The 24,432-nt window shown below is 48.6% G+C and overlaps 1 protein-coding gene across 17 annotated transcripts in view; it reads left to right on the top strand.

The window, feature by feature from the left end:
• The window catches only part of IKZF1 (IKAROS family zinc finger 1), a 97,546-nt gene that overhangs the window by 54,077 nt on the left and 19,037 nt on the right, over positions 1-24,432 (top strand). For 8 of the 17 annotated variants that reach the window (XM_061413336.1, XM_061413338.1, XM_061413341.1 and 5 more), the window contains 3 exons: positions 8,857-8,916; positions 15,402-15,662; positions 21,418-21,585. In XM_061413336.1, coding sequence (XP_061269320.1) covers positions 8,857-8,916; positions 15,402-15,662; positions 21,418-21,585 — 489 coding nt within the window. The remainder of the gene's footprint in view (positions 1-8,856; positions 8,917-15,401; positions 15,663-21,417; positions 21,586-24,432) is intronic. The other 9 variants (XM_061413352.1, XM_061413351.1, XM_061413350.1 and 6 more) reach the window with 2 other exon arrangements.

Raw genomic sequence — 24,432 nt, 5'->3', positions numbered from 1 at the left:
AGGAGTGGGACCCATCTGTGCTCAGGGCCCTGGGGACTCTGCCCTTAACTGTAAGAGTCACTGTTGCAAACGGGCCCTCTGCCTCTGAGACTATTTTTCTAAGCTGACTTTGTAAATGTGTGTGCAGGAAGAGTGGGCTTTGCCATTGACGCGTGCATGCACACACGTGTAAGCCCTGGCACACTGACCAGGAGCACCCATGCCCCTGCATGTGTATCCCGGCCTCCAACCTCAGCCCTGCCCGTCCCCAGACCCAGGTTGCCTCCTACTTTCTGCCGGGTCCTCCCCCATCCTGGCCTCCGCTGCCAGTGCTTTTGGGTGGAGAACAGGAAGAAGTGGGAAAAGTAGGGTGAAGGCTTGTCTCCTCCCTGGGCCTCCGGGTAGGAGTGTCACCCAAGGTCTCAGCCCCAGAACCCACCCCAAGCAGCCTCTGCTTACAGACCCGCACCCTTGAGACGGACAGCACGCTGCTGTGCCCGCGGGCTCAGGACAGCTGGACAGCAGGCAGAACCCTCCTTCCAGACCCCCGCCTCCCCTGCTGAGTCACCTCGTGCTTGGAATTCCGGCAGGGACCCCTCCGAGCTTCTTGAAGGGAGGGACAGCCAGGGACCCGCCCTCATGTGTCCTGGAGGAGATTACTTTATCTCTGGCCTCCCTGAGGCGGGGCCCTGGCTCCTGGGATCTGCGGGGCTTGACACGGTGCCAGCTGGGGAGCCGGAGGGAATGGCCCGGAGCATCTGCAGAGCCCCACAGGAGCCCCCTCTAAGCCCCTATGCCCCCTCTGTGACAGAGCAGCCTGTCCCGTGCCTCCTCCATGTGCGAGAAGTGCACACAGCGACCAAGCCTCGGAGGCCAGGCACAGCTGACAGTCAGGACTCTCCCAGCTGTCAGCGCTCCATTCCCCCGGCAGTGCATTCCGCCTGCTGTTTCAGTAGGAACAAGCCCTGGGAGAACCGCATCTGAAACACGCTTAGAGTCACGTCGGCTAAAGCACTTGTGCGGACCCCCGGGCGGCAGCAAGCTGCCTGTGCCCGCCCCCCACCCCCGCCTGGGTGCTCAGGGACCCCGCACCCATGGCTTGCTTGCCCCCTGTCTTCACGGGGCCCCGATGCTGCAAGCTGGCTCCCTGCACCTGTGCCGGCCCGCCCGTCAGCACCACCCACAGCCCCGCGTGCGGCCTGAGCAGAGTGTCCATCTCTGACTGTTTCGGCCTGTCTGATCCAGTGTAAATTCCCCTCACTGGAACAAGATTTGGGATGGAGAGACAAAATGAATGTGAAAGTCTCTGTATACCCAGGCCCTCATGCTATCTCAGCCTCCCCCGACTAGTCCATGCTGAGACTTTTAGGGCTTCTCAGGGCTTCCCCAGTTGTGTGAATTTTCTTCTGCTGCTAAGCTGCTAAATCACTTCAGTCATGTCCGACTCTGTGCGACCCCATAGATGGCAGCCCACCAGGCTACCCCGTCGCTGGGATTCTACAGGCAAGAACACTGGAGTGGGTTGCCATTTCCTTCTCCAATGCATGAAAGTGAAAAGTGAAAGTGAAGTCGCTCAGTCGTGTCTGACTTTTTGCCACCCCATGGACTGCAGCCTACCAGGCTCCTCCATCCATGGAATTTTCCAGGGAAGAGTACTGGAGTGGGTGGCCATTTCTTCAGTCCTTATTTATAGCCTGAAAAATGTCCATTTCCTTCTGTCTTTTTAAAGCTTGAGCTAAACTCTCTCACTCTGTTTATTATTATTATGTTCCTATTTTCTTTTTTTCATGGTTTTCTTTAGATTCCAGGAGTTGGAGGTGAATTTTAGAAATTTCATCTTGGTATTTATGTGTACTTGCAGTCTTTGAATAGGCAAATACGTTTTACCAATGGGGCTTCCCAGGTGGCTCAGTGGTAAAGAATCTGCCTGCGATGCAGGAGACTCAGGAGACCCGGGTTCGATCCCTAGATGGGGAATTTCCCCTAGAGAAGGAAATGGCAACCTGGTCCAGTATTCTTGCCTGGACAATTCCATGGACAGAGGAGCCTGGCGGGCTACAGTCTGTGGAGGCAGTCCATGGGGTCTCAAAGAGTCAGACGTGACTGAACAACTACACATGCACACTCTTACCAATAAAACGGTAATTTCCATTAAGAACAACAACAACTAGAAGGACTTAACTTTCTGGAAATATCCCTAAATCTATCCTTTAACCTGTTCACCCCGAGCGGTGGCGAACTCTGTCTCAGAGCGTGAGTTAAGGACACCAGGGCAACGGCTGCAGACGCACTCCCATGAACAGAATCCTCATTTTTGAACCACTTTGCTCAGATGTACTCTTTAGAAGAAGAATCTTTGCTTATCCTGGTTTCCCTTTCTACACGATAGGTTTGTCAATCAGAGCTTTTCCACGCTATTGAGTTCACTGTGAACAATTCAATTGTACTAATAAAGTATGAACAAAAATAGGGCTGGTCGCCAGCTGTGCTACACGGAGAGAAGACCAGGAGCTGGTTTATCCCCAGCAGATCCTCAGGTCGTGGGTTAGCTGTTGTGGGAAGGAGGGCAGAGTTCACTTTGGCCATTTTTGTCACTTTTCACTTCAAACAGCCACTGTTGTTCCATGACCTGGCGTCAACTGGAAACCCTGTCAGGGCAAGTGATGGCCTTAAAAGGTCGCCCCAGTCCCAAGTGGAGGTGAAGATCTGCCGGGGTTTGGGGATGGAAGGGAAGTCTGCGTAGACTTGGGTTTCCAAGCACCGAGGGCAGCTGTCCTCCGAACCACATGGTCGTACAAAGCCCCGCCCTGTTGTTTTTCCTGCTTGGTGGGTGCCAGTCGGCTGTGGCTAATCCCTTCGGCCTGAAGCCTTTGCTGATGAGAAGATAGCTGGTGTGTTAGCCGTGGTTATCTGCCTGTGCCTTCCCCCTGAGGGGAGGGCTGGCTGAGAGAGAGGCCTGAGGAGCGTTGCCATGAATCTGCACATGAGTCTGACAGACGGACGCGGTGGTTCCCATTCGGTGGATGAGGCACTCGGGGCTCAGGGCGGCTGGCACCTCACTGAGTCCACAGCCCCGGGGGAGGCAAAGCCAAGGGGCCGGCCCTGCAGTCCTTGCACCTGGCTCTCTGACGCCTCCCCATCCTTCCTAGAAGTCAGCGAGGCTGCAGATTCAGGGACATCTGGGATGTGACGTCCCGGGACGCAGGTAGGAGCAGCCAAAGGACTCATTCCAGCAGAAATCCTGGGCCTGTGTGCTCAGTTCTCTAAACGGAAGTCAAGTCCAGCACTTTGCCCATGACTTACTTCATCTAAACACACCCCGCTGCTTGGGAGTCACACTCAGACGTAAGCAGCACGGTGCCTTCTGTCTTCCAGCTTCTCCTGGAATGTATGTGGTTTCTGAAAATGTTCAAGTCGGATGGTTGTGTCCAAAAGGAATAGTGAGGAGTTTGATTCAAGGCCCCTGTGGTGAGCCCATCACGTTCCAGGTCTTGTGCAGCAGGAGAGGAAATGCAGAGAAGGGAGCCACGGCCTGCAGCCCTTTATCTGAGCACAGGATTGAGCTCCGGACACACCAGGTTCCAGAACTAGGCGTGCATCCTAAGGGCTCTGGAGTGGAGTTGGCAAGGGCTGTGTAGCTGAGAGAGAGGGTAGGTTCCAAGTGGGTGTCACAAGGATGGGAAAGCAGAGGGGCCTTGCAGTGGGTGGGGAGTTTTTGCTAGCTGAGCAGGTTGGGGGATGAGGCTTGAGGGAAGAGTCCTTGACATCTGCACAGGACGCAGATCTGCTGGAACAAGGACAGCTTCACACGAGCTGCAAGGCATTTCCAAAGAGGTGAGGATGGCGGTTTGCTTCCTCTTGCTTTTGGTTGTCTGAGTGGCATTACCAGCTGGAGAGTCATTGTCATTGCTGATCAGGATTTGACAGGACCTGGGGTTTTGTCTTATTATAGCAGTGCATGCTACATCACTTAGTCATGTCTGACTCTTTGCCAGCCTATGGACTGTAGCCCACAGGCTCCGCTGTCCATGGGGTACTCCAGATCAGAATACTGGAGTGGGTTGCCAGCACTTCCTCTGGGGCATCTTCCCAACCCAGGGACTGAACCTGTGTCTCTTATGTCTCCTGCATTGGCAGGTGGCTTGTTTACCACTAGCTCCACCTGGGAAGCCCTCATTATAACAGAACAGAATAGCGGAGACCTTAGAAGTAGGTGCCCTGACAAAGTCAGCCTTGAGGATGAGGGTCTCAGGCCCAGGGGTCAGATGGTTTGAGAGGGGAGCCAGTGCCGGGTGGGGGTAGGAAGCCCTGGCAGGAGGTGAAGCAGGTAGAGGCAGCCCCGCCAGACAGCACGGCAGCTTCACGCATGTGCTGGACGTGATGTGATTGGAAAAGGTCAGAAAGAAACAAGTCGAGAGAATTGGCCATCAACGGCCGGGGGTGGGGGTGTGGCCAGGAGGTCAGAGAGAGGACCACAGGCACGTGGGACGGGAGGAGGAGAGCGGGGTGTGGAGGAAGACCTGGAGTTTGGACTCCACCTGCTCGTCTGCAGCATGAAGGGACAGAAGGGCAGGCAGGCGGGCTGGAGCCCGGAGAATCCTGCCACCAGCAGGTGCTGGCACGCCATTGCTTCCTGTGTCCACCCAGGACACAGGGCTGAGTGGACACTGGGGCCCTGGGGTCTGAGGAAGGATCTGGAGTGGGAAGGGGCTGCTGCAGGAGGAGCCTCTTAGGGATCACTCAGCTGAGATGTGAGCCAGCGCTCATGGGCTCCGTGTGCAGGGTCAGACTATAGCTTCCTCTTCCATCAGTCTGGAAGGACACCCCTTTCTCGGCACAACAGTCAGGAGTGTCAGAATTCTCTCCCCTGGTAGGACGAGGCACTCCCTCACATAGAGGGTGGTCTGAGCACAAAGGTCCACCCCAAAAACATCTGGTGTGGGGGAACCTCAAGAGAGTCTAGATCTGGTACTTCTGCAGGACGTAACTAGCTCTCCTGCAGGAATGTGGTCTTGGAGTTTCGGCTCTGACGGTCCCTGGTCCTCTTCTTTGCCCACTGGCCCATGCAGGGACCCTCTCACTAGGGCCGTGACAGGACAAGAATGCCCATCCCTGAAATGTGAGATCTGCAGGCATGGGAGAAGTCACTGCAAACCATACTTACACGAGTTACTGAGACTAATGATCTGATCGTGACCAACACGCTTAATATGATTTGAAGAACATGTATAAGAGTCATATGACAGCACATTTCTAAATTCTTCTAAATAAAAATCTGAATGTATTTACACTAAAATCATCCATCTTTCTTTGACTTGAGAGGGGACAGACTTCTTCTCTCCCAGTTTGAAAATCCCAAGTACATCTTCATCTCTTCCAAAGGTGCCAGCAGTGTGGGAAGCGTAGAATTATATTCTTGATAATTTGCACAAATAAAGGGACCTGAAGAGTGTGGTTTCTGGGCCTTTCACCTTTTTTTCTTGGAATGGTCATCAATGTGCAATCTGAATAGGGTTCAGAATCTGAGGCATTCTCGCATTTTAAACAGAAATGTTCATAACAACTCAGAGAATAAAAATTCCTACCAAGTGAGCTCAATTTGCTCTTGGTGACAAGAATGCATCCTGTGAAATTTAGGAAACTTAGCAAGGTTCACTAAATCTGCTTCTGTCTGCACCCTTTTATGAAGCAACAGCCTGAAATTTGGGGTGGAATTTACAAAAGAAATGAAGAGGCTGGGAGTCAGTCGAGACATCACTCCTGCTCCCATGGTGGAGCTTCAGGACCAGCCAGGACTGTGACCAGAACACATCGACTCTGCACCTGTAACACAGCCCCCCAAGTGCCAAGTGCCCAGGGAGAATGGGGGTGTGGCCGATGTCATGTTCATCAGACATGGGGACACCATGGGTGCATGGGGCACTGGGGTCAGTGACCAGGGAGAGTGAGAGCCTCTGCGACATGGTGCCCGCTGTGCATGCTTACTGCCCGTGGGCGTGGGGACCGGTGGCCCTGGAGAAGGCAGGGGGGCGGGGGACGGTGGGCTCTTACTTTCCAGACCGCTTGTTTGTAGTCATTTTAATGATGTGGGGGATTCTTTATTTTAGTAAACATATGTATTCTTTATTTTATTATCTTTAAATGAAATACAATTGATATACAGAATTATATTAGTTTCCCGTGTACAGCTTAGTGATTCAGTGTTTTTACAATTTATACTCCTTTAAACCTTGTTACAAAATAATGGCTGTAATTCTGTGTGCCACACAATATATGCTTGTTGCTTATCTACTTCAAAATGTTATACTGGAGTATAGTTGCTTTACGATGTTATGCTTCGGGTGCACAGCAAAGTGATTTGGTTATACATGTACATGTATCCACTCCTTTTAGGCTCCTTTCCCATATAGATTATTGCAGAGTATTGGGTAGAGTTCCTTGTACTACGCAGGATGTCCTTATTAGTTATCTATTTCACATACAGTGGTGTGTGTGTGTTAACTATGTGGGGAATTCTGTCGGTAAACGCTCTGTAACTCCCATGCGTGGTGAGTGTGTGCGCACACATCTCAGTGTGTGCTTCTGTGCAGCCGCAGTAACTTTTAAGCTCTCCAGCTTCATAGTGGAGAAAGCACAGCTCCCAAAGCCCCATCCTGCAGGCAGAGTGTGTATTTGGAGTAGTGAGTTTCTGTGTTAATTACATATGGTCTCAGATTCACCTGGGCCCCCGGTCACTGCCAAGAGGACCGACTCCAGGGCTTCCTAGAAGCCCCAGCCCCTCCCTGGTGCCTTAGTGATGGTCCCTGCCTTGCAGGATCATGTGGGGACTAAAGGCAGTTTGTGGAAAGAGCTTATAGACAAGTCCCTGTTGTTTGTAGAGTTCCTGGTGCCTGCCTTCCATAAGGTACTGGACTGATGAGAGTAAAATGGGATGAGATGGGACAGAGCAGGACAGGAGAGTGTTCACACTTCCCTACTGTGTGCTTGTTCCCCGCAGGAAGAGAGGAGCTTTCCTTTTTCTGAACTCAAAAGTTGGTACCTGCAGGAACGTAGGTGGTGCCCGAGCAAGAGTGAATTTCTTCTGCTTTCCTTGGGGAAGCAGAACGTTATAGCTACAGAGGATAAGCAGAGAACTGACGCCCTTGGTGAATGGGTAATGTTCGCTGTCTGATGATGTGTGGTACTGTTACTTATATTCATGCAAGGTGTGCTGATGGGCTTCGGCGTTTTAAGGACTATGCTCTGATCATCCAGGACCTGTGCGAGTGCACATCTTCTCCCGGGGAGGCAGCTTTTAGATGAACACTGTTCATCTCCTTCACTCATCCTCTCTATTGATCCTCCACCTTCACCTCCCCTTCCTCATTGTCATACATGGCTTCTAGCTAAAGGGGTGCCAGGAAGTCGACTTTCAAATCAAGCCGTGCTCAAGCCCATCAGCAGTCTCAGTCATTTCTCAGAGAAGCAAGGCAGTGATGTCATTTAATCAGAAAATTTTGTATTATGTCATGTATTCTGATGTCCCTGATTTTAAAAGGTAATACTGACCTTTCAAAACATCTTGGCCTTTTCTCCCTCATCTGAGATGGTAGCACCCTGTGATATGGAGGGCTCGGGGCTTCAGAAGTTGGAGCTCATTGAAGACGACAGAATTGCAAAGGTCGCTGAGAAATCAGTGTCCCTGGTTGACTGTCTGCTGACCGTGGAGCACGGGTGGACCAGGCAGACCAGCTGATGCCAGCCCTGCTGGGCAGGGGGCTGGGAACACCAGTGCTGACTGTTAGATCCAGATGATCAGAAGGGAGGAGCATCCGAGAAACAGGAGAAGACAGGAAGGCTGAGGGTTTGCTGAGAAGTGATTCAGGTAGCAACTTCAAGGAATAGCTTTGGCGGTGTCTCAAAAACTGTTTCCCATTCTCCCAATATTTTACTGTAATTTTCATGCGGAAGAGGGGAGGGCCTGTGGGCACATAAGTTTGGAAAACACTGGCTTAAGCCAAGTTCAGTAGGTCTGTTTCCTGCAGGAAACTCTGCTATTCAGTAGTTCAGCAACATGTTTAATTTAGCAGCTACTCTATGGATGTAATTCAGACTGCCACTGGGGTGTCACTTCAGCAGACAAAACTAATGTGTGTGTACATGTGTGTGTGTGTGTGTGTGTGTGTGATGTGCAGTGTCTGTTAAGTTCCAAGACATAGGTACACGCTGGAAAGCACTAACCTATAAAACAGAAAAAAAAAAAAAAAAAACCTTGGCAATTTGAGGTGGTGATAGTCTTTATGAGGGCAGCTGATAAGGAATACCCACGGAAATTGGTAGTTCACTTTGAGGTAGGGGAAAACACAAATTTTTCCCCACCCAGTGTGTTGCATGAACATTTTCTAATTTTCTGTGAGGACTTTCTAAGAAAAAGCCAAAGGAAGAACATTTGCAATGCAGTCAGCCCGTTAAGAGTCACACTGCTTCTGTGAAGATAAGCACTTTCCCAGGGGAAGCTCGGCTATGATGAGCAGATCCTGGACCTGTCTGTACCCACTCTGCTGAAGGGTTTCTCACTGTTCTAGAATGTTCCAGAAGCAGTGCCTAAGATGCTCAGCACACCAGAGGTTACTTACTCTATAGCATCTGTGCGATTTGGTGCCATGAGCTCAGACCTCTGGGAAGTGGGATCCCGTTTCGAAGTAAGCACTGTGTTGCCATTTCAGCCCTTGGTTTGAAGGCTGACAGTACCAGACTGGTAGCTAAATAATGGTGTGGAGTAATATTACTTTCCTTTTTTAAAACAGCAACAACAACAACAATAGTTTCTTTTAAACTCTTACTCTGTCTCTTGGATGGTGTTACAGCCCAGCTTTTTTTTTGCCTTCTTTGTTGCAGTGGCTTATGGGGCTGACGGCTTTAGGGATTTCCATGCAATAATTCCCAATTCTTTCTCTCGTAAGTATACACTTTGCTTCTAGAAAACGATAATGCATGTTCATTTCATACTCAGTTCCCACAGTGTAAATATTGTGAATGCATGATTTTTCATCACCTTCCTCCATACTTGAAGCATTGAGATAAGTATCAGTCATGCTGTTGATTAAGCATCTGCCACCGAGAACTCCACTTAAACACTTGAGGTGTGGGCGCCTGGTTTTATCATAGGCTGTTGGATGCACATGGAGCGTGCCTTCCATGGTGGCAGTGCAGTAACAGTAAGGGTAGAAGTAATAATAGTTTAACGGAATTATTACTCTACTAATGCTGTTAAATAGTTTCGTTATGAATGTTACCAGTATCTCCTCTTTGGTTGAGTATAATGATACTGACCAGACTTTCTATCACCGTTAAATAACCCAACAAACTTTCAAGATGCCTTGTACAATTCTGTAGGACAAAGAAGGATGCGTGCTCTCCTTCTGTAGCTCGGAAGTATTAATTTCAGAACTGAGAGGAGAAAAGTCGCAGGGCATCAAGGCCGTTAGTTCGTGGTCCTCACTTCCTGAGCAGACATGCTGAGTGCTTCTGTGTGCGGGACGTTCCTGGTCTGAGCTGTCAAACCCAACGCAGATGTTAATTTCATTTTTCTTTTTTAGGTATTGAGAGATGATGAATGATAAATATATTTGGGCGACATCCTTAAAGGAGTATTTTAAGAAGTGGAAAGGGCTTTTTAAAAATGTCCAGAGAGTTGAATACTAAAAGTGGTGCAAGTTGGTTGCCCCCTTAGGATGTAGTCTTCAGAGCCTATATTGGTAAATGTTCTAATGTTATAAAACAATATCATAAGTCATGCTTAATCCTGTAACAAGTATTAACACAAACTCTAAGCTCAAAGGTGTCAGTAGCAGTTAAAGGTCTATGACATCCTGGCTATGAAAAACTCTTGGCAGCAAAAGGGCTTAGCACTTACCAACCTAGGGTTACCCCTTTTCTTGGAACCTACACTGACTGCTTTTCCAGTTTATAAAAGTTACAGAGATCTTTCTCTTTCTTACTAATGTTCCTTTGAATTGACTTTAAAACAGCTTGATATTTATTTATGTGAGATTATATGCATGTACATATAAATGTTCATATGTGTGTATATATGTATTTATATGTGTGCTTATGTGATTACAGAAAACACTTTTAAGGTACTAGCACAGAGAACTAATATTAATTTTGAGATGAAATATGGAAATATTTGTTGAAATATTAAAAAGTCAAATGCACTTAAGAGTAAGATAATACATTCTGACATGTTTTCATTAAATCTGAGAAAGTTTAGGATCAAGCACATTGCAGTGTTGGAGAAGATCCTTTGGTGAAGACTTCAGTATGTAAAAACTGCTGCCTATAAAGATACACAATACTTGCAGATACTGTAAGACAGATGATACACGTTTCAATGCCCTTCCTGTCTTTACTTTTATACAGTTGGGTTCACAGGTTTTAGTATCTCTTCTCTCCTCCTTCTCCACCCCCTCCCACATACCCAAGTTGCAACTGTTGATCTTGCCGAGGTCCCCACCCAAGCAAGCAACCCAACTGTTCTGGGCCAACATCACCACCTAGTGGTCATGATAGAGAATTGTCCTCCTCATTTACCTCTTTCTTGTCCCTTGTTGAAAATTAAAAACAAACTGTTTGACCCTATTCTATCTCAATTTGTGTCCCCTGCTACCTGAGAAAAATGTAAATAAATGCTAGTAACTCATTCTGTTTTTCATACTCTTCCTCTTTTATCTCTCCCTGATTTTATTGCTTTTAAAACCCAAAACATCAAATAAGGATAAACATATTTCTAGTTGAGGGCTCCCCTAGTGGCTCAGATGGTAAAGAATCTGCCTGCAACGCAGGAGACCTGGGTTCAGTCACTGGTTCGGGAAGGTCTCCTGGAGAAGGGAATGGCTACCTTCCCATTAGGGAAGTAAAGAAAGTAATCATGCCTCCTTGCAATGAAAAATCCTGCATTTTTAATGATATAAGTTCTAATCAGTGGTTTCATTAACCTTAAAGTGCTTAAAAGTTTTCATAAACCCTTAGAGGCAGCACAAAAACTTCTACACATCTTTCTTCATCTAAAATTTTTAATTACCTTCATTCAAGATACACCTTAAATATATTTGATCTTTCCTAGCTAGTCACCAGTTGCAGGAATATTTCTGTCTCCTGATTTTTCATTTAAAATATTGAGCATTTTGAGCTTACCTGGTCTAAACTCATAGTTTAGGGAATGTCTGTTCAGTGGAACAATGCCATCTGAGTACCAATGCTTTACCTCACCTATAAATATATAGACACATTCTAAAGGGAAAGGAAAGTGATGGGGAAACAGAATCTATCTGTGAGGCGAGGCCGCCAGTGTGCTATATCCCTTTGCATTAACACGTTTTAATCTTTCATGAGGCATACAATGGTTGGCAACAGGTCCAGGCCTCCTGGCCCCCGTGACCCCGAGTTCTCTGGATTCTCTCAGGGCTAACCTTGTCTGTGTGCTAATGACCAGGCACCCAGGGTCACTCTAAGGACTGTCCTGTTGCTAATAACATAGAAAGCCTCTGAGATGTGTAAAAACGAGACGTTCATTTCCCCAAATTTTAAATTGCATCTTGGAAAGAAAGTGGCTTTTGGCTCAGGGTTTGAAGGCACATCCACTCTGCAGGCAGCCATGCTTATTAAATAATGACACCGGGGCCTCGTCCATCAGCTCCTGGGACTCTGTGGAAAAGTTAGCTGCACGGTTAGGCCTGAACCAATGCGTTCCAGGGTCAAGAAACACAAAGTCTCCATTTCATGTTCTATATTTAATCAGTTCCACTCAGCACCATACTGAGTTTGACATTTTTCTAAGCGGTGGAAGGACAGAGTTACAAAATATTTATAAGTATAATCCCCATATTCAAGGAGAGTATAACATTTCATAGAAGCAGTAGTGCAACTAAGCAGCTTGGGGTCCAAAGAACCAGAGCTGATGGAATGGTTTAGGAATTTAGAGAGGGGATGACCACAGAGACAGCATCCGTGGGCTGGACCACGGAACACTAAGTGCAAGTTAGGAAGGATGACTGGTTCCTGGAATTGATGACAGGATGGGCCTGAGGAAGAAAATAAGAGAGGGCTGATCACATGGCCTTCTCACACAGGGTGCAGGGGCCCTGCTTGTCTCTGGGTGGGCTCTGGAGTGTTTGGGTGTGAACCTGCGGATGGCCGAAGTTGGTCCCAGTCTCCTCCTTCACTTTGAGCAAAGGCTGGTGCCCTTGAGTGCTCCGGGGTGTGCAGTTCAAAACCACGGACCCACCAGCTCTCAGACCCAAGAGCCTTCCCGAGAAGGCCTACAAGATGCAGGGGCAGGCCCTCCACACCCTCACCTGCCCCTCTGGTGCCTTGAGTGGAAGCCTGGCTGCCAGAGCTGCCCACTACCACCACGCTCCAGGCATTGCCTTCTGTCCTCCAGCAGTGTGGAGGGCTCCCAGAGCAGGGATCCCCCTCAGGAGGACCTCCAGTCCCCCTTTTGTCTTCCTCCTGCTTCCCTTCGTTCAGGAACCTGGTGTCGGGGGGCACTTCTGCTCTCAGTCCGAGGCTTGTGTCTGAGCCCAGCGCGTCCAGGCCCCTTGACATCTAGGAATGAACTTCCTTCTGACCCGCTCCGGACTGTGTGCCCCTGTTTAAAGGAGGCTCCAGCCTGTGCGGCAGGGAGACTCTGTAGGCCAGTGACACGGGCCCCCAGGCCTGCAGCATCTACTGTCCTTGGGCCACGTCGCTAGTCAAGCTCACCATCACGAAAAACCCCTGAAGCCACTTTCACATTTACAGAAGTGAAGCCAAAACGCTCTGTCTGAGCTTGTGTTTCTCCAGTGTGTCTTCTGCCTTATGTGGACCTGATTCATGGGGTTGCAAAGAGTCAGACACAACTGAGCAACTGAACTGAACTGAACATGGATGTATGTTAGATTTCAACTCTTGAGATCGGATCTGTGTTTGCCACATATTAAGACAGTTCCCTGCCCTGATCTCCGTCACGTACAAGAATAATACGACCGCCACTTGCATTCACCTCCCCGTGAGACGAGAGCCCTTCCTCGTGGACACCCGCCTTGGGTTGGGGGCGTCTCTGCACCTTTCCCACGCAGCTGGGGTGCATTTGTCCACAGAGAGATAGGAACTTCCCCCACACACGGAGAGAAAATTCACACATGCTTGAATCTGCTGAGCCAGTGGCTGATGTGTGGCCCACTGGGTCTCACCTCCACCCCCGGCTCCCCTCTCACTTGCCACAGACCTTTCTGTGACCGTCTGGCCTTGAATTCCTCCCCCTCCCCTCCTCCCCCAAGTGCAGGCAGCTTCCAGATCTGCATCCCCAGCATGTGCCTGCTGGCTCCTGTGACTCCATGTGTCTCCATGTGACTCCAACCCTCTGTCCAGTCCCCGTGATTTACTCTCCCCTGACCTTGCTCAGGGATCTGGGGACCCCCAAATTGGGGGGCTTCCTATTTTTTTTTCATAAAACTAGAATATCACACGATACTGAATTTTATTCTTTGCACTTAGCCTGTTGTGGTGCTGAATACATCTACATAAAACCATACCAGAGGATCCACAGTGATCGGAGGGTAATTTACAAAAAGGATCTCAGGCCTTTTCAGCCTCCTGGTTTCTTGAGTCTATGAATACAGTTCTCAGAGAAAATGTCACTTGGCAGAAAATGACAAAGTCCCGCCTTCATGGACTACTGTCAGATGAGTGTCAAGACCTGTGGCGTCAGGGCATCTGTGAGATTTAAGATGACATCCGTCCCTCACTTTCCATTCCCACTGTTCTCATCCTGTTCACTCCTGACGCGCTTTACCTGTGCCGCCCACAGTCTGCCTCCGGGACCGGCTGTGGGTCCCGATGGCAGAGAGCCATCTCTTTACCCCCTCAATTCTCTCAAAGCTCCAGTTGGGCCGGTGCTGACAATCTCCAGTTTTACAGATGAGGAAACTGAGGTACAGAGCAGGTACATGCGTTGTACCAGATCTCAGCATTTATAAAGAATGGAGCTGAGATTCCAAACCAGGAATTCTGATTTCAGAGTCCCAGCTCTGAGCTTGCCAATCACGAGAACTGTGTTGAGTCCAACCAGCTTGTTCCTAGCACAGGCTTTCTCAGACTCCAGTGGAAGTGGATGTGTCCAAGGGGGTGGTTCGGGGTGGGTCTCGTTCAGTGGGTCTGAGGTGGACCCCAAAGTCTGCTCTTGCCAGCACGTTCTCAGGGACTTGCTTTTGGTCCAGGGACCATAGTGGGAGAACCACTGATTCACAACGCCGATCAAAAACTTTGTAGTCGTGGTTGCTGTCTATCTCATTGATTATTTTACTTGGCACAATTTACCTCCTTCCTCTTGTTCATCTGTAGAGACTGTGAGGAACACGAGGGCTTTCAGTGTAACCGCAGTTTCTCCTGGTCCTCACAGTGTTGGACTCAGCCATCCCTTATCAGTCATTGTTTCAGAAGAGTGCAAACCAAATATCTGTTTTCTTTACCAAGAAAAACACACGAATGACAGAAATAATGACCCTAAATGTGATGCTGAGGAAGCAACAATGCAAAATGGACAGTGGTTATTGTATCATAACCGAGAGCCCTTCACCTCCCCTGCTCCCCCTCCCCATGCCCACACACGAGTCTTTCTTTCTGAAAAGCTAGTACAGATCTGTTTACATTCACAGACCATCCCAGTCAACCCTTGAGCAACTGGAAGAACCCTCAGGCTCGTGGCCCTACTTTAGGATACAGGTTTTATTATCAATACAGAATAAGAAGGGTTTAGAGTGGTCATGTGCCAAAGAAACAGACAAAATTCTTTCAGGAATCTGCAGACAGAAATCTGAGGGTGTGTTTGCTGAGTTTTGTCCCCACATTTATTAACACATGAATGAATGAAGGAAAGGAAGCTTATGGTTATCCTTATGCTTAAGGGGACTTTCTCAGCTAGATAAGCACTTCTCAGGGGGTTTTGCCAAACAAGGGCCCCCACCCGTGGGGGCTGGATTACTTGACGATCACTTATCTTCTGGGATCAGGGGTTCTGCTGGCTCACAGGGTGTTGGACTTGGCCTCTGGTCACTCCAGAGGGGCTGTCACGGTGGACCTGGTGACCTTACCCTGTGAAAGCCCCCCATGCCCCCCCAATCTAAAGTGAGAATTTATAAATAGCTTTTCCACACATCTTCACCCTCTGCCATTTGGACCTACAGAAAGGGCAAGCAATTGACCCAGCCCCGAGATGCTGACTGCCACACGTCACAGCCCCCTGTGGGCGGACGGGTCCAGGCCGGGCTGCTGTCCCCCGGGATAAGGTGCTGAGAACCTGTGTTTGGAAGCTGTCGCTCCCACTGGGTCGCTTCGCTGCTGGGCGGTGCTGTTCTGTTTTTGCCTGACACTGAGCGGCCCCTGTGTTGTATTGTCTCTTTCAGCCGGTAATGTTAAAGTAGAGACTCAGAGTGATGAAGAGAATGGGCGTGCCTGTGAAGTGAATGGGGAAGAGTGTGCGGAGGACTTGCGGATGCTCGATGCCTCCGGAGAGAAAATGAATGGCTCGCACAGTGTCCAAGGCAGCAAAGCTTTGTCAGGAGCTGGAGGCATTCGACTTCCTAACGGCAAACTAAAGTGTGATGTCTGTGGGATCATTTGCATCGGCCCCAATGTGCTCATGGTCCACAAGAGAAGCCACACTGGTAAGGCCTGGCGTAGCTCCTCCTTCGGTGGCCCGGAGGGGCCCGCGGTGTGTCGCAGAGGGCAAGGCCCCTCCCGGCCGAGTGTCCTGAGCGAGGTGTAGCCTCCCTGTTCATCCAGAAGGATTTCTAAACATGCACCAATTCGATCCTCTAAACTAAAGCTATAAACAGAAAGGTAAAGGTAACAGGTGTGCAAGTTCTGACAAGGGCCTGAGGTTCTGCTCGCTAAATAGGGGCGGCGGGGCTGTGCCAGATGGTCCACCCATAAGAAAACCAAACAGAGTAAGAGACTGATGCCCTGAAATCCACTCCTCAGATTGTCCACCGAGAAACCAGGAATGGGAGATGCATGTTGGGGGTATTCGTACTAACAGGACTTGATTCTTAGAAACACTCATTGAATCCTGATGGAATAGCAGCAAAGTGTAGTCTTTCAGAAAGACTTTGTTTTCAGAAGGCTTCTCCTCCCAGGCGACACTCCCACCGAGATAACCCGAGATGGTTTGGTTGCCACCAGCTCCCATATGAGGGCTTCCCTGGTGGCTCAGACCGTAAAGACTCTGCCTGCAATGCAGGAGACCCTCTCAAATTGGTAAAGAATTTAATACCTAAACCCCCGACCTAGCGGATGTGGGGGATGGAGGCTTTGGCAGCAGAAGAGAAAGTATTCTGGATCCAGAAATGAAGGAGTGCAAACTGAAGGCTGCACCCAAGCTCCTGACATGTTCCCACACTGGGGGCTGGAGACAAAAGGTCTACATTCTGCCCCGCCCGGGTGCCCCGAGTGCAGTCATGGCGGACGACCAGTCACGTGCTTCCCCACCGGAAGTGTCGCGAGCGGCCCTAAAGAGTCTTCAAAATAAAATATTAACAGGGCACACCTTACCTTTAACGGCATGCATAGTCTTTAGAACCGAATAGAAACTTTACTCTTCTGCTCTAAAGGTAGAAAAAGCATAATAAATGTGCCAACTCCAGTGATCACTGAAAGTTTGGACATAAACATAACCTGAGCCCCTGCTGCCCAGGGGTACTGGCGAGGGGCTGTGGTTAGGGTTAGGATTAGGCTATCTTAAAGCCAGGGTCTTCCACTGTTCTCCACAAGAGGAGACTAGCAAACTGGCAAAACAGCAGACTGAGAAGGCAAAGTGAGTTTCGTAATCTAGCTCAGGGAAGTGAGGAAGAAGATGAACATCGCGACCTCATGTGATTCTTCCTTGGGCCACACACTTATCTGATTATCAAAAATGAAGCAGGAACTCAGAAAATTCGTGGAGCAAAACAGCTGGGTTGTAAGGAAATGCGGATCTTTGTAGAGTTGTCATTTGTATATTTGAATCAGGCAGTTCCCAAAATGATTTTTGGTTGTCATCCATCTGGAAAAACTGTATAATATGTCTACTTTCAATCAACATTCATTTTCGATAAAAACTTAACTTCTACAGTTTAGCAAACTTTGTTTTCCCTAATGTGCCTGGCAATCCCCCAGTTATCCCATGAACAATCCCCAGCACATCTAGCCCTAAGGGAAGCTCACAGGAGAGTAGTCGGGAGGTGGAAATTAAAGTGAACATAAGTTATGTGGTGAGAGACCCCTTACAGGATGCACTGGGACCCATGTTAATTCATTCCTGGCAGAGAAATAGACCTCACAAATGAATTACTTTCCTGTAAATCAAGTAAAACCTCACTATACAGTGAAAGTTCTCTTCAATAAATATTTGATAACTGAATGAAATGCTGGCATACTAAATGGCCAGATTATAATGACTGCCTGCCCTGGTAAAAAGAATAATTGCATTTAATGATAAACCTTCCAAGTATAGATATGCAGAGTAGACTGTCTGTTTGCTGCCCACTTCTGCCCACAAATAATGGCTACGTGCCAGATAAGCACCAACACATGGAGTGTTTTGCTAACGGAAAGTTCATTCCAAAAAGAGGGACTTAGAGACCATCAGCTGTATGATTCCAGCTTGATTTCTATTAAAAAGGAAAAAACAAAACCTGAAACAAGGAACTCCTGGATTGCCTTCATGATGCTTTTCTGCTTTGCATAGATATAGTGGTAGGTTGGTATTTATAGAAATAGCAACATGTTGGCCAAACTAGGTTTGAGTAGACACACTATAAAGTATCCGCATTCGTGGGGTCAGAGGGGAATGTATCAGAAAGGCAGGCTTTGCTAATCCCCAGCCCTGCCCCGAATTCCCTAAAAGCAGCATTTCCCAAAGGTAAAGTTCACCGGAGGTCCTGTGAAAATGCAGACAGGAGTCCAGACCCAGAGGATGCTGGGAGCTGGAGCAGGGACCCAGACTGTCTGTAGGTGGCTCAAGGTGCAGCTTATAGTGAACCGGAAACTGCCACTTCAGAGGGCCCTTCATCGGGGAGCCTGGACTTGCACCTGCTGTCACCCAGTGGGCTGGGCACACCGGGTTTCCTTCTGGAAGACTCGCCTGCCCAGGGCCACCGCCCTCATCACCAGCACCACGAGGGCTGTGGCTGCCTTCATCTGAGTGGTCCGCTGATGCCGTCATTTCGCTTCCCCAGTTTTGCTGCTCAATTTCATTTTTTTTAACTCAAACATCATAGTAACACCTTCCCGCCAACCTCAGAGGGCTCCCGGGAGAATCAGAGGGAGGCTGTTAGGAGAGGAGTGTGTAATGCAGGGAGAACCCCACCATGCAGATGTGTAGCATCCTGGTTCTAAATGATAGGGTTTTTAATTGGAAGCATCAATAAAAATGTCTGAATTGTGGTTATCCTGTCCAGCCCTGTGCCCGCTCTGTGCCCATCTGTAGGTGAAAAGGTGCAACCATTAGGCTTTGTAAACATAGCCTCACATTGGCTGCTGGGCTTCCCAGGTGGCTCAGTGGCAAAGAATCCACCTGCCAACCAGGAGACTTGGGTCAATCCCCAGATCAGGAAGATGCCCTGGAGAAGGAAATGGCAACCACTCCAGTATCCTCGCCTGGAAAAATCCCGTGAACAGAGGAGCCTGGTGGACTGGAGTCCATGGGGTTGTCCATGGCTCAGTGACTAAACAGTGGTAGCAGCAGCATGCTGATTGCTGATCCAAGGCATGACTGCAGTAAGCCCAGGCAAATCCTTATGGTTCAATATATATATATAAATTCACTTTCTTCGGATACAGGATCAGAAATTTTATGATGTAGGTGTCCATGGACTTTCTTTTTGACCCAATCAAATTATGAAAAAAAGCTTAGGCGTTCTTCAGAGAGTCCCTGAAATGACAGATTACAGAGTCAGTGAGATTACAGACTAAATTTTGAATTAATGATACAAAACTCCTCATCCCAATTAAATAAAAGGGAGCACAGCCTTGGAGGAACTTGGGCTCACTCGCCATCAGCTGCATGCTGTAGGGGCAAGCAGTTGGCAGTGGCAGCAGAAGGACCAGGTATCATGAGCTGAGTTCTGCCCTCTGGCTCCAGGGCCCTTTCCTGCTAACACCTCCAAAGGGAAGCCACATTGAGTTGAATTTCGTGTCATGGCTTCAGGGAATGCTCTCTTCCAGTCCCCAGGCCCCATGTTACATATTCATGCTGGCACAACAGTTAGAAACAAATAGATTTCCAGGAAAGCTTGCCAGTGGAATTAAGACACCAGGCCCAGCAGGCTACATGAGAGCAAATTAGAAGACAAATTTCACTCTCGAAGTCATGGCCCCTGTCTTTCCTGCCTGCCCTGTTCTGCTGGAGGGATTCATGACTGTAACCATCTGTCCTTTCTCCGCTGACAACACTGGCTGGATGGCAGTGTTCCCTGCATCCTTTCGGACCTCAGGAGAAGCCAAGCGCCCAGCACCTCATCAGCATAGAGGGGGCATGTCACATGGGCATGGGTCACACCGAGGCACGTTGGTCACCAGGAACGGTCCACATCCTTTTCATGATCATGTTCATGGCATTGGACTGCCTAGCTCTCCAGAACACTCACCCTAAGGGTCCGCCCTGCCGGTCACCCTGACTCTTCTTCCTTCTTCCATCTGCTTGGAGCTAAAGACCGCAGTCACACACACACGTGTGGGGGAAGGCCCTGAAGTGTTTCTAGTCGAAAATTAACAATGTATATTAGATGCTCCTTGGTTCTGCTGGCTACTAGCTGTTGTAACCTCCTCATCTAGTGTGGGCTTGTAACTCAGAGACTGAGGAAGTGTTACTTTTACCATCACCTTTCCACCTGCTGGACTTCCTCTGCTCAGTCAGATCCAATCTAGATACAGACTTTGGAAAATTACGAATATATTGTTATTGTCAGGATTCCAAATGGTCTATAACTGAATATCATTGTAAGTTCGCTTCAGTTTTTCCAGTAGCACATCTATCCCTCCCACTTAAGAATGATGATAATCTTGAAATTCAGATGCCAACACAGGCTTCTAAATTTAATCTGGTGTAGATATAGTACCAGATGCACTTCTGATCGCTCTTGATAAGTGCCGTCTTGTTCACCAAAATCATGCAGATCGATTGGGAAAATTGTTAAAATACATTTTAACACATTCTTCTTCCCTAAGGTAAAGTTGTTACTAGGAAGTGCATTTTCATGGTATCTCAATACCAGATATCATGGTCATACAAAGCCTTTTGTCTAAAAAAAAAAAAAAGCACTTTTTAAAGAGTTTTGATGTTTACTTAAACATGACAAATATATCCCTGTTTTAAGTGAGAGTTAAATATTCACTGATTTTAGATTCTGAGACCTGTGACTAGTCAATAGCATATTTCTTGACCGCAGCGGCCTGTCCATCCCGTTGTTGGACTCAGAGTCTGGGGACATGAGCTGACGCACAGCAGAGAGCTCAGTGGGTTTTTTGTTTTGTTCTGTTGTTTTTGTGACCACTCCAGCGGTTCTGCTCCCGAAAGAGTTCCCAATAATAACTGAATTTCATCTCTTAGAATATCTGTACTGAAAATAGAACTGACTTCAATAGATACAGATAGACTTCATACTGGCTTCAAGGCTGCAGGATTAGGAGGCAAAGGAAAAAGCCAGAACCCTCAGTGCAGCTCAGATTTTGACAGAGATTAAGGACTTCTCTTTGGATGATGGAAACCGTCCCTCCAGTTTCTCAACTTCTCATTTTATTCAGTCTTTCTCCTTCTCTCCCTCCCACCCTCACACTCTGTCTGTCTCTTTCCTGATTTGCCTGCATAGGGACAGACAGGTAATGGAGAAGAAATTGAAAGGGAAAATACAGGGAAAATGTAAATGAAAAGAAGTTATTATAACTGTTATAATGAAGTGCCTTTCATTTAAATATAAGAATGTAACGCTGAAATGAACTTGTGATCCTGAAATGCATTTTTAATGAGTTTCCTTTTTATTTTGCTGCTTCAGTGGCATATTTTAAAGACCCTTTGAAAAAAGCCACATTAAAACCCCCACCAAATGCCACAACACGCAAAATTGGATATTGGTTTATTCCAAAACTGCTGATCAGGAAGAGTGGCTCTTCATCACAAAATGTTGCAGTCACTTTATTTAAATGAGTTTGAATTTGCATTGTGATGTGCCATTCTGATTTAGGGAAAAAAAATTAGATTTTCAGATCAAATTGACCCAACCAGTGAAGCGTTAAGGAACTGGCAGGTTTAGTCTGAAAGCCTCATGTTCTATCAAACCTGCAGCCGGTGGAAGTCACCAGGCCCGTGGGAAACAACTTTCTCGCCGTGTCCTCCTCTGTCCCCGCCGAGTTCCGCTCTCACCGCTCTCCTTCTTGTCCCCCCAGGAGAGAGACCGTTCCAGTGCAACCAGTGCGGGGCCTCCTTCACACAGAAAGGCAACTTGCTCCGGCATATCAAGCTGCACTCGGGGGAGAAGCCCTTCAAGTGCCACCTCTGCAACTATGCGTGTCGCCGGCGGGATGCCCTCACCGGTCACCTGAGGACACACTCCGGTAGGTCCCCTGGGTGGGCGCAGGCAGCTCAGCTCAGGGGCACCTGGCTCCCTGTTGGGCAGCCCTGTTCCCAGGGCCAGTCCCCTGGGCATTGGCTGCACCCAGTCAGAGCATCAGCTCCCTCCCGCAGTGTGCTCTGGTCTCCCAACAAACCAGAGGACAGGAGTGGGGAAATATTACACACGCTCGTGCACACACACACACACACACACGTCTCCTCTTAGAATATTTTAAGAGTCCTCCTCATCCCATTTTTCAGGTAAGTGGGTTTTTCTTTGCAAAGATTTTACCAGCTTGCCCTTGTCCTGAGTCTGCAGCCAATGCCCCGAAGTTTCCAAACACATCTCTCCATGATCGTTGTGAAGACACCATCATTGCTGTTTAAGGCTGAGCATGTCGGGGGTCATCATGGGGATAGTTTTCTTTGCAAAGGTGTCGCCTGGTGCACCGCCAAATGGGCCCAAAGGGACCCAGTGTAGCAGTCACACCAGAGGCTGACTGAGGCCCCGGTGGGAGAGGCCAGTTTGGAGCTGTTACCAGAATGTTGTAAGCCCATCCAGGTAATTGGGGTCTTGGTGAGACGATGGTATCTGTGAATGCTCCACAGTATTTGGAGTGCTCCAGCCTGGGAGCACTGATTATACTAGATCTCCTGCCTCTATAGAAAATTCCTTGGTGTTCCATGATCCAGTGGCCCTGTCTTCTTCCAGGTCAGAGGAAGACAGGGTGAGACCTGTGTGCTGTCCCTGGGGGCATCTGACATCACGCCCTTCCCCTGCCCTCAGGGAGCTCACCGCCTAGACCAGCAGCTCCCCATCACCCCCAGGGCAGCACCTCAAAGAGGCCCCTGGCCCGGAGGAGGGGGTGCATGTCCTTGGAGAAGGTTGGCCTGGACTCAGGTGGTCTCTCCCCCATGGGAAGCAAGTGTAGTTAAGGCCAGGATCTGAAGCCTTCACACATTTGTCGAGCTCCCCAGGGAAGAGACAGCAAAGCCCCAGTGTGTAGCAGGTGCCACGATGCGTGTGAAGGGATGGCAGGGGCACAGGGAGGAGGCAGCGGGTCTCCAGGGAGAGGTTTCTGGGTTCACCTTTGGAAAAGTTCCCAGTGAATGTGTGGCTCTGTGAGTGGTCCTAGAAAGGGGGCTGGGGGGCATTTATGAGTATGGTGGGGATGTCCTCCCCAAGGGACTCATCGGAAGGCAGTTGTGGGGGGCAGGCTGCTGGTCTGGTTCTCAAGTGCTCAGCCCAGCCATCTCCCCTTGTTCTGACCTCCTTCCTGACCATCAGCATAGAGGAGGCTCCTAGATGCTCTTAGAAATCCAGGATGGTGTGGTGTGGACGAGCATCCTAAAATCTCCTGAGAAAGGAGCCACTTGAAGCCAATGGCTCCTCCCACAGCAGGAGATCAGTGGGTGACCCTGGGCCAGGGCCCTGCTGAGGGCTGGGAGGACTTTGCTGCAGGGGACAGGAAGACGGCATTTCCCCAAAGTGGGACGATGACGCCGTGACAGTGAGCATTCTTGGATGCTTGCAACGTGGATAATAAGGAGTGCATGTGTTGTCCCCTGAGAGGTGAAGGTTTACAGGGTCCCTATAGGCTTCAGATGTGACAGTTACACCGTCTGTTTACAGAGCCCACCAGGAAGTCTGGGACAGAGCCACTTCTCCAGTACCCTTCTGGTAGAGTCAAGCCAACACCATCAAAGTTGGTAGTGATGCTGCACTGGAGTTGGTAGGATACACAGCACCCCTTTGGTAGAAAAAGCAAAGACTCAGTCTTAGCTTGACACCTACCCTGGTCATCCCAGGTCACTCTGGTTTGCAACAGAAATCTCTTCTGTGTATCAGTCGTGTGGTGAAATTAGAAACATCTAGTGCTGTGTTTTAGGTTATTCTGGCTCCATTCCTGCTTATTTCATTTGTGACATGATGGTGTCCTGCTCCAAGTATGGCTAACAATATAGATAGTCATAGGCTTTGGACAGTTTATTTCCATTAAGGATTCACTGATGAGCAAGTAGATAAAATTATAGGGGGAGAACTATCATTGATTCAGGGCTGCTGGTGATTCTGCCATCAGAAAGTGCCGCTGACACACAGCTCCTGGGGGAAGAAAGAAAACAACAGAGATTTAGGTTCTACAAGATGATTTCGTAGGAACAAAATGAAGACGTCAGCCTTTGTCTACAAACCTAAGTGAGGTTGTGTTCCATTCCATTGTGAAGTGGCCGCACTCCCATCCCACTAAAAACTGCCATCACCTTGGTGGCTTTCCCTGGCAACTGGTGTTGGCCTGAGATTCCGGCTATAGGACTTGTCCCATACTAATAAGAGGGTGGTCTGGAATGGTGTGGGGGGGGTCCCCCTCCCTTCTTCTCTGCTTTCTTTGGAAGTTGCAAGCTTGGCTCCTGACCTTCCTTCCTACAAAATAGTGGGCTACACTTTAAGATACACTGTAGTTCAGTTGCTTCCAAGAACTGAAGTGTGTTCCAGAGTTAAAGTCAATCATATACTCAGACAGAAATGGGTATTCAGATAGAAATGGGTTTTCAGGCCACATGTACAGGAATTTGCTGAAGTTACAGTGTTTCCAGGAAAGGACATGGAGTGAGTTATGTTTATTCTATTAGTTTCTAAAGGGCATACTCAACAAAAAGTGCAGTTTTAAGCAACATTGTATATTTCAGTGTTGTTTCTCCGATGTTAGGGATACAGCACTCTCTCCAGATAAAGAATTATTCTTTTTCCCCACTAGTAAATGTTCCAGAAGTCAAATTTTGGTTTTCATCCTGGTTGTCTTAAACTGCAGCTTCTGTTCACCCAAGTAAGAGATTTAACCAATACAAAC

Source organism: Bos javanicus, chromosome 4 (assembly GCF_032452875.1).
Source record: "Bos javanicus breed banteng chromosome 4, ARS-OSU_banteng_1.0, whole genome shotgun sequence".
Classification (NCBI taxonomy): domain Eukaryota; kingdom Metazoa; phylum Chordata; class Mammalia; order Artiodactyla; family Bovidae; genus Bos; species Bos javanicus.
Note: the sequence above shows the minus strand (reverse complement) of the source record. Positions and strands in the feature narration are given on the sequence as shown.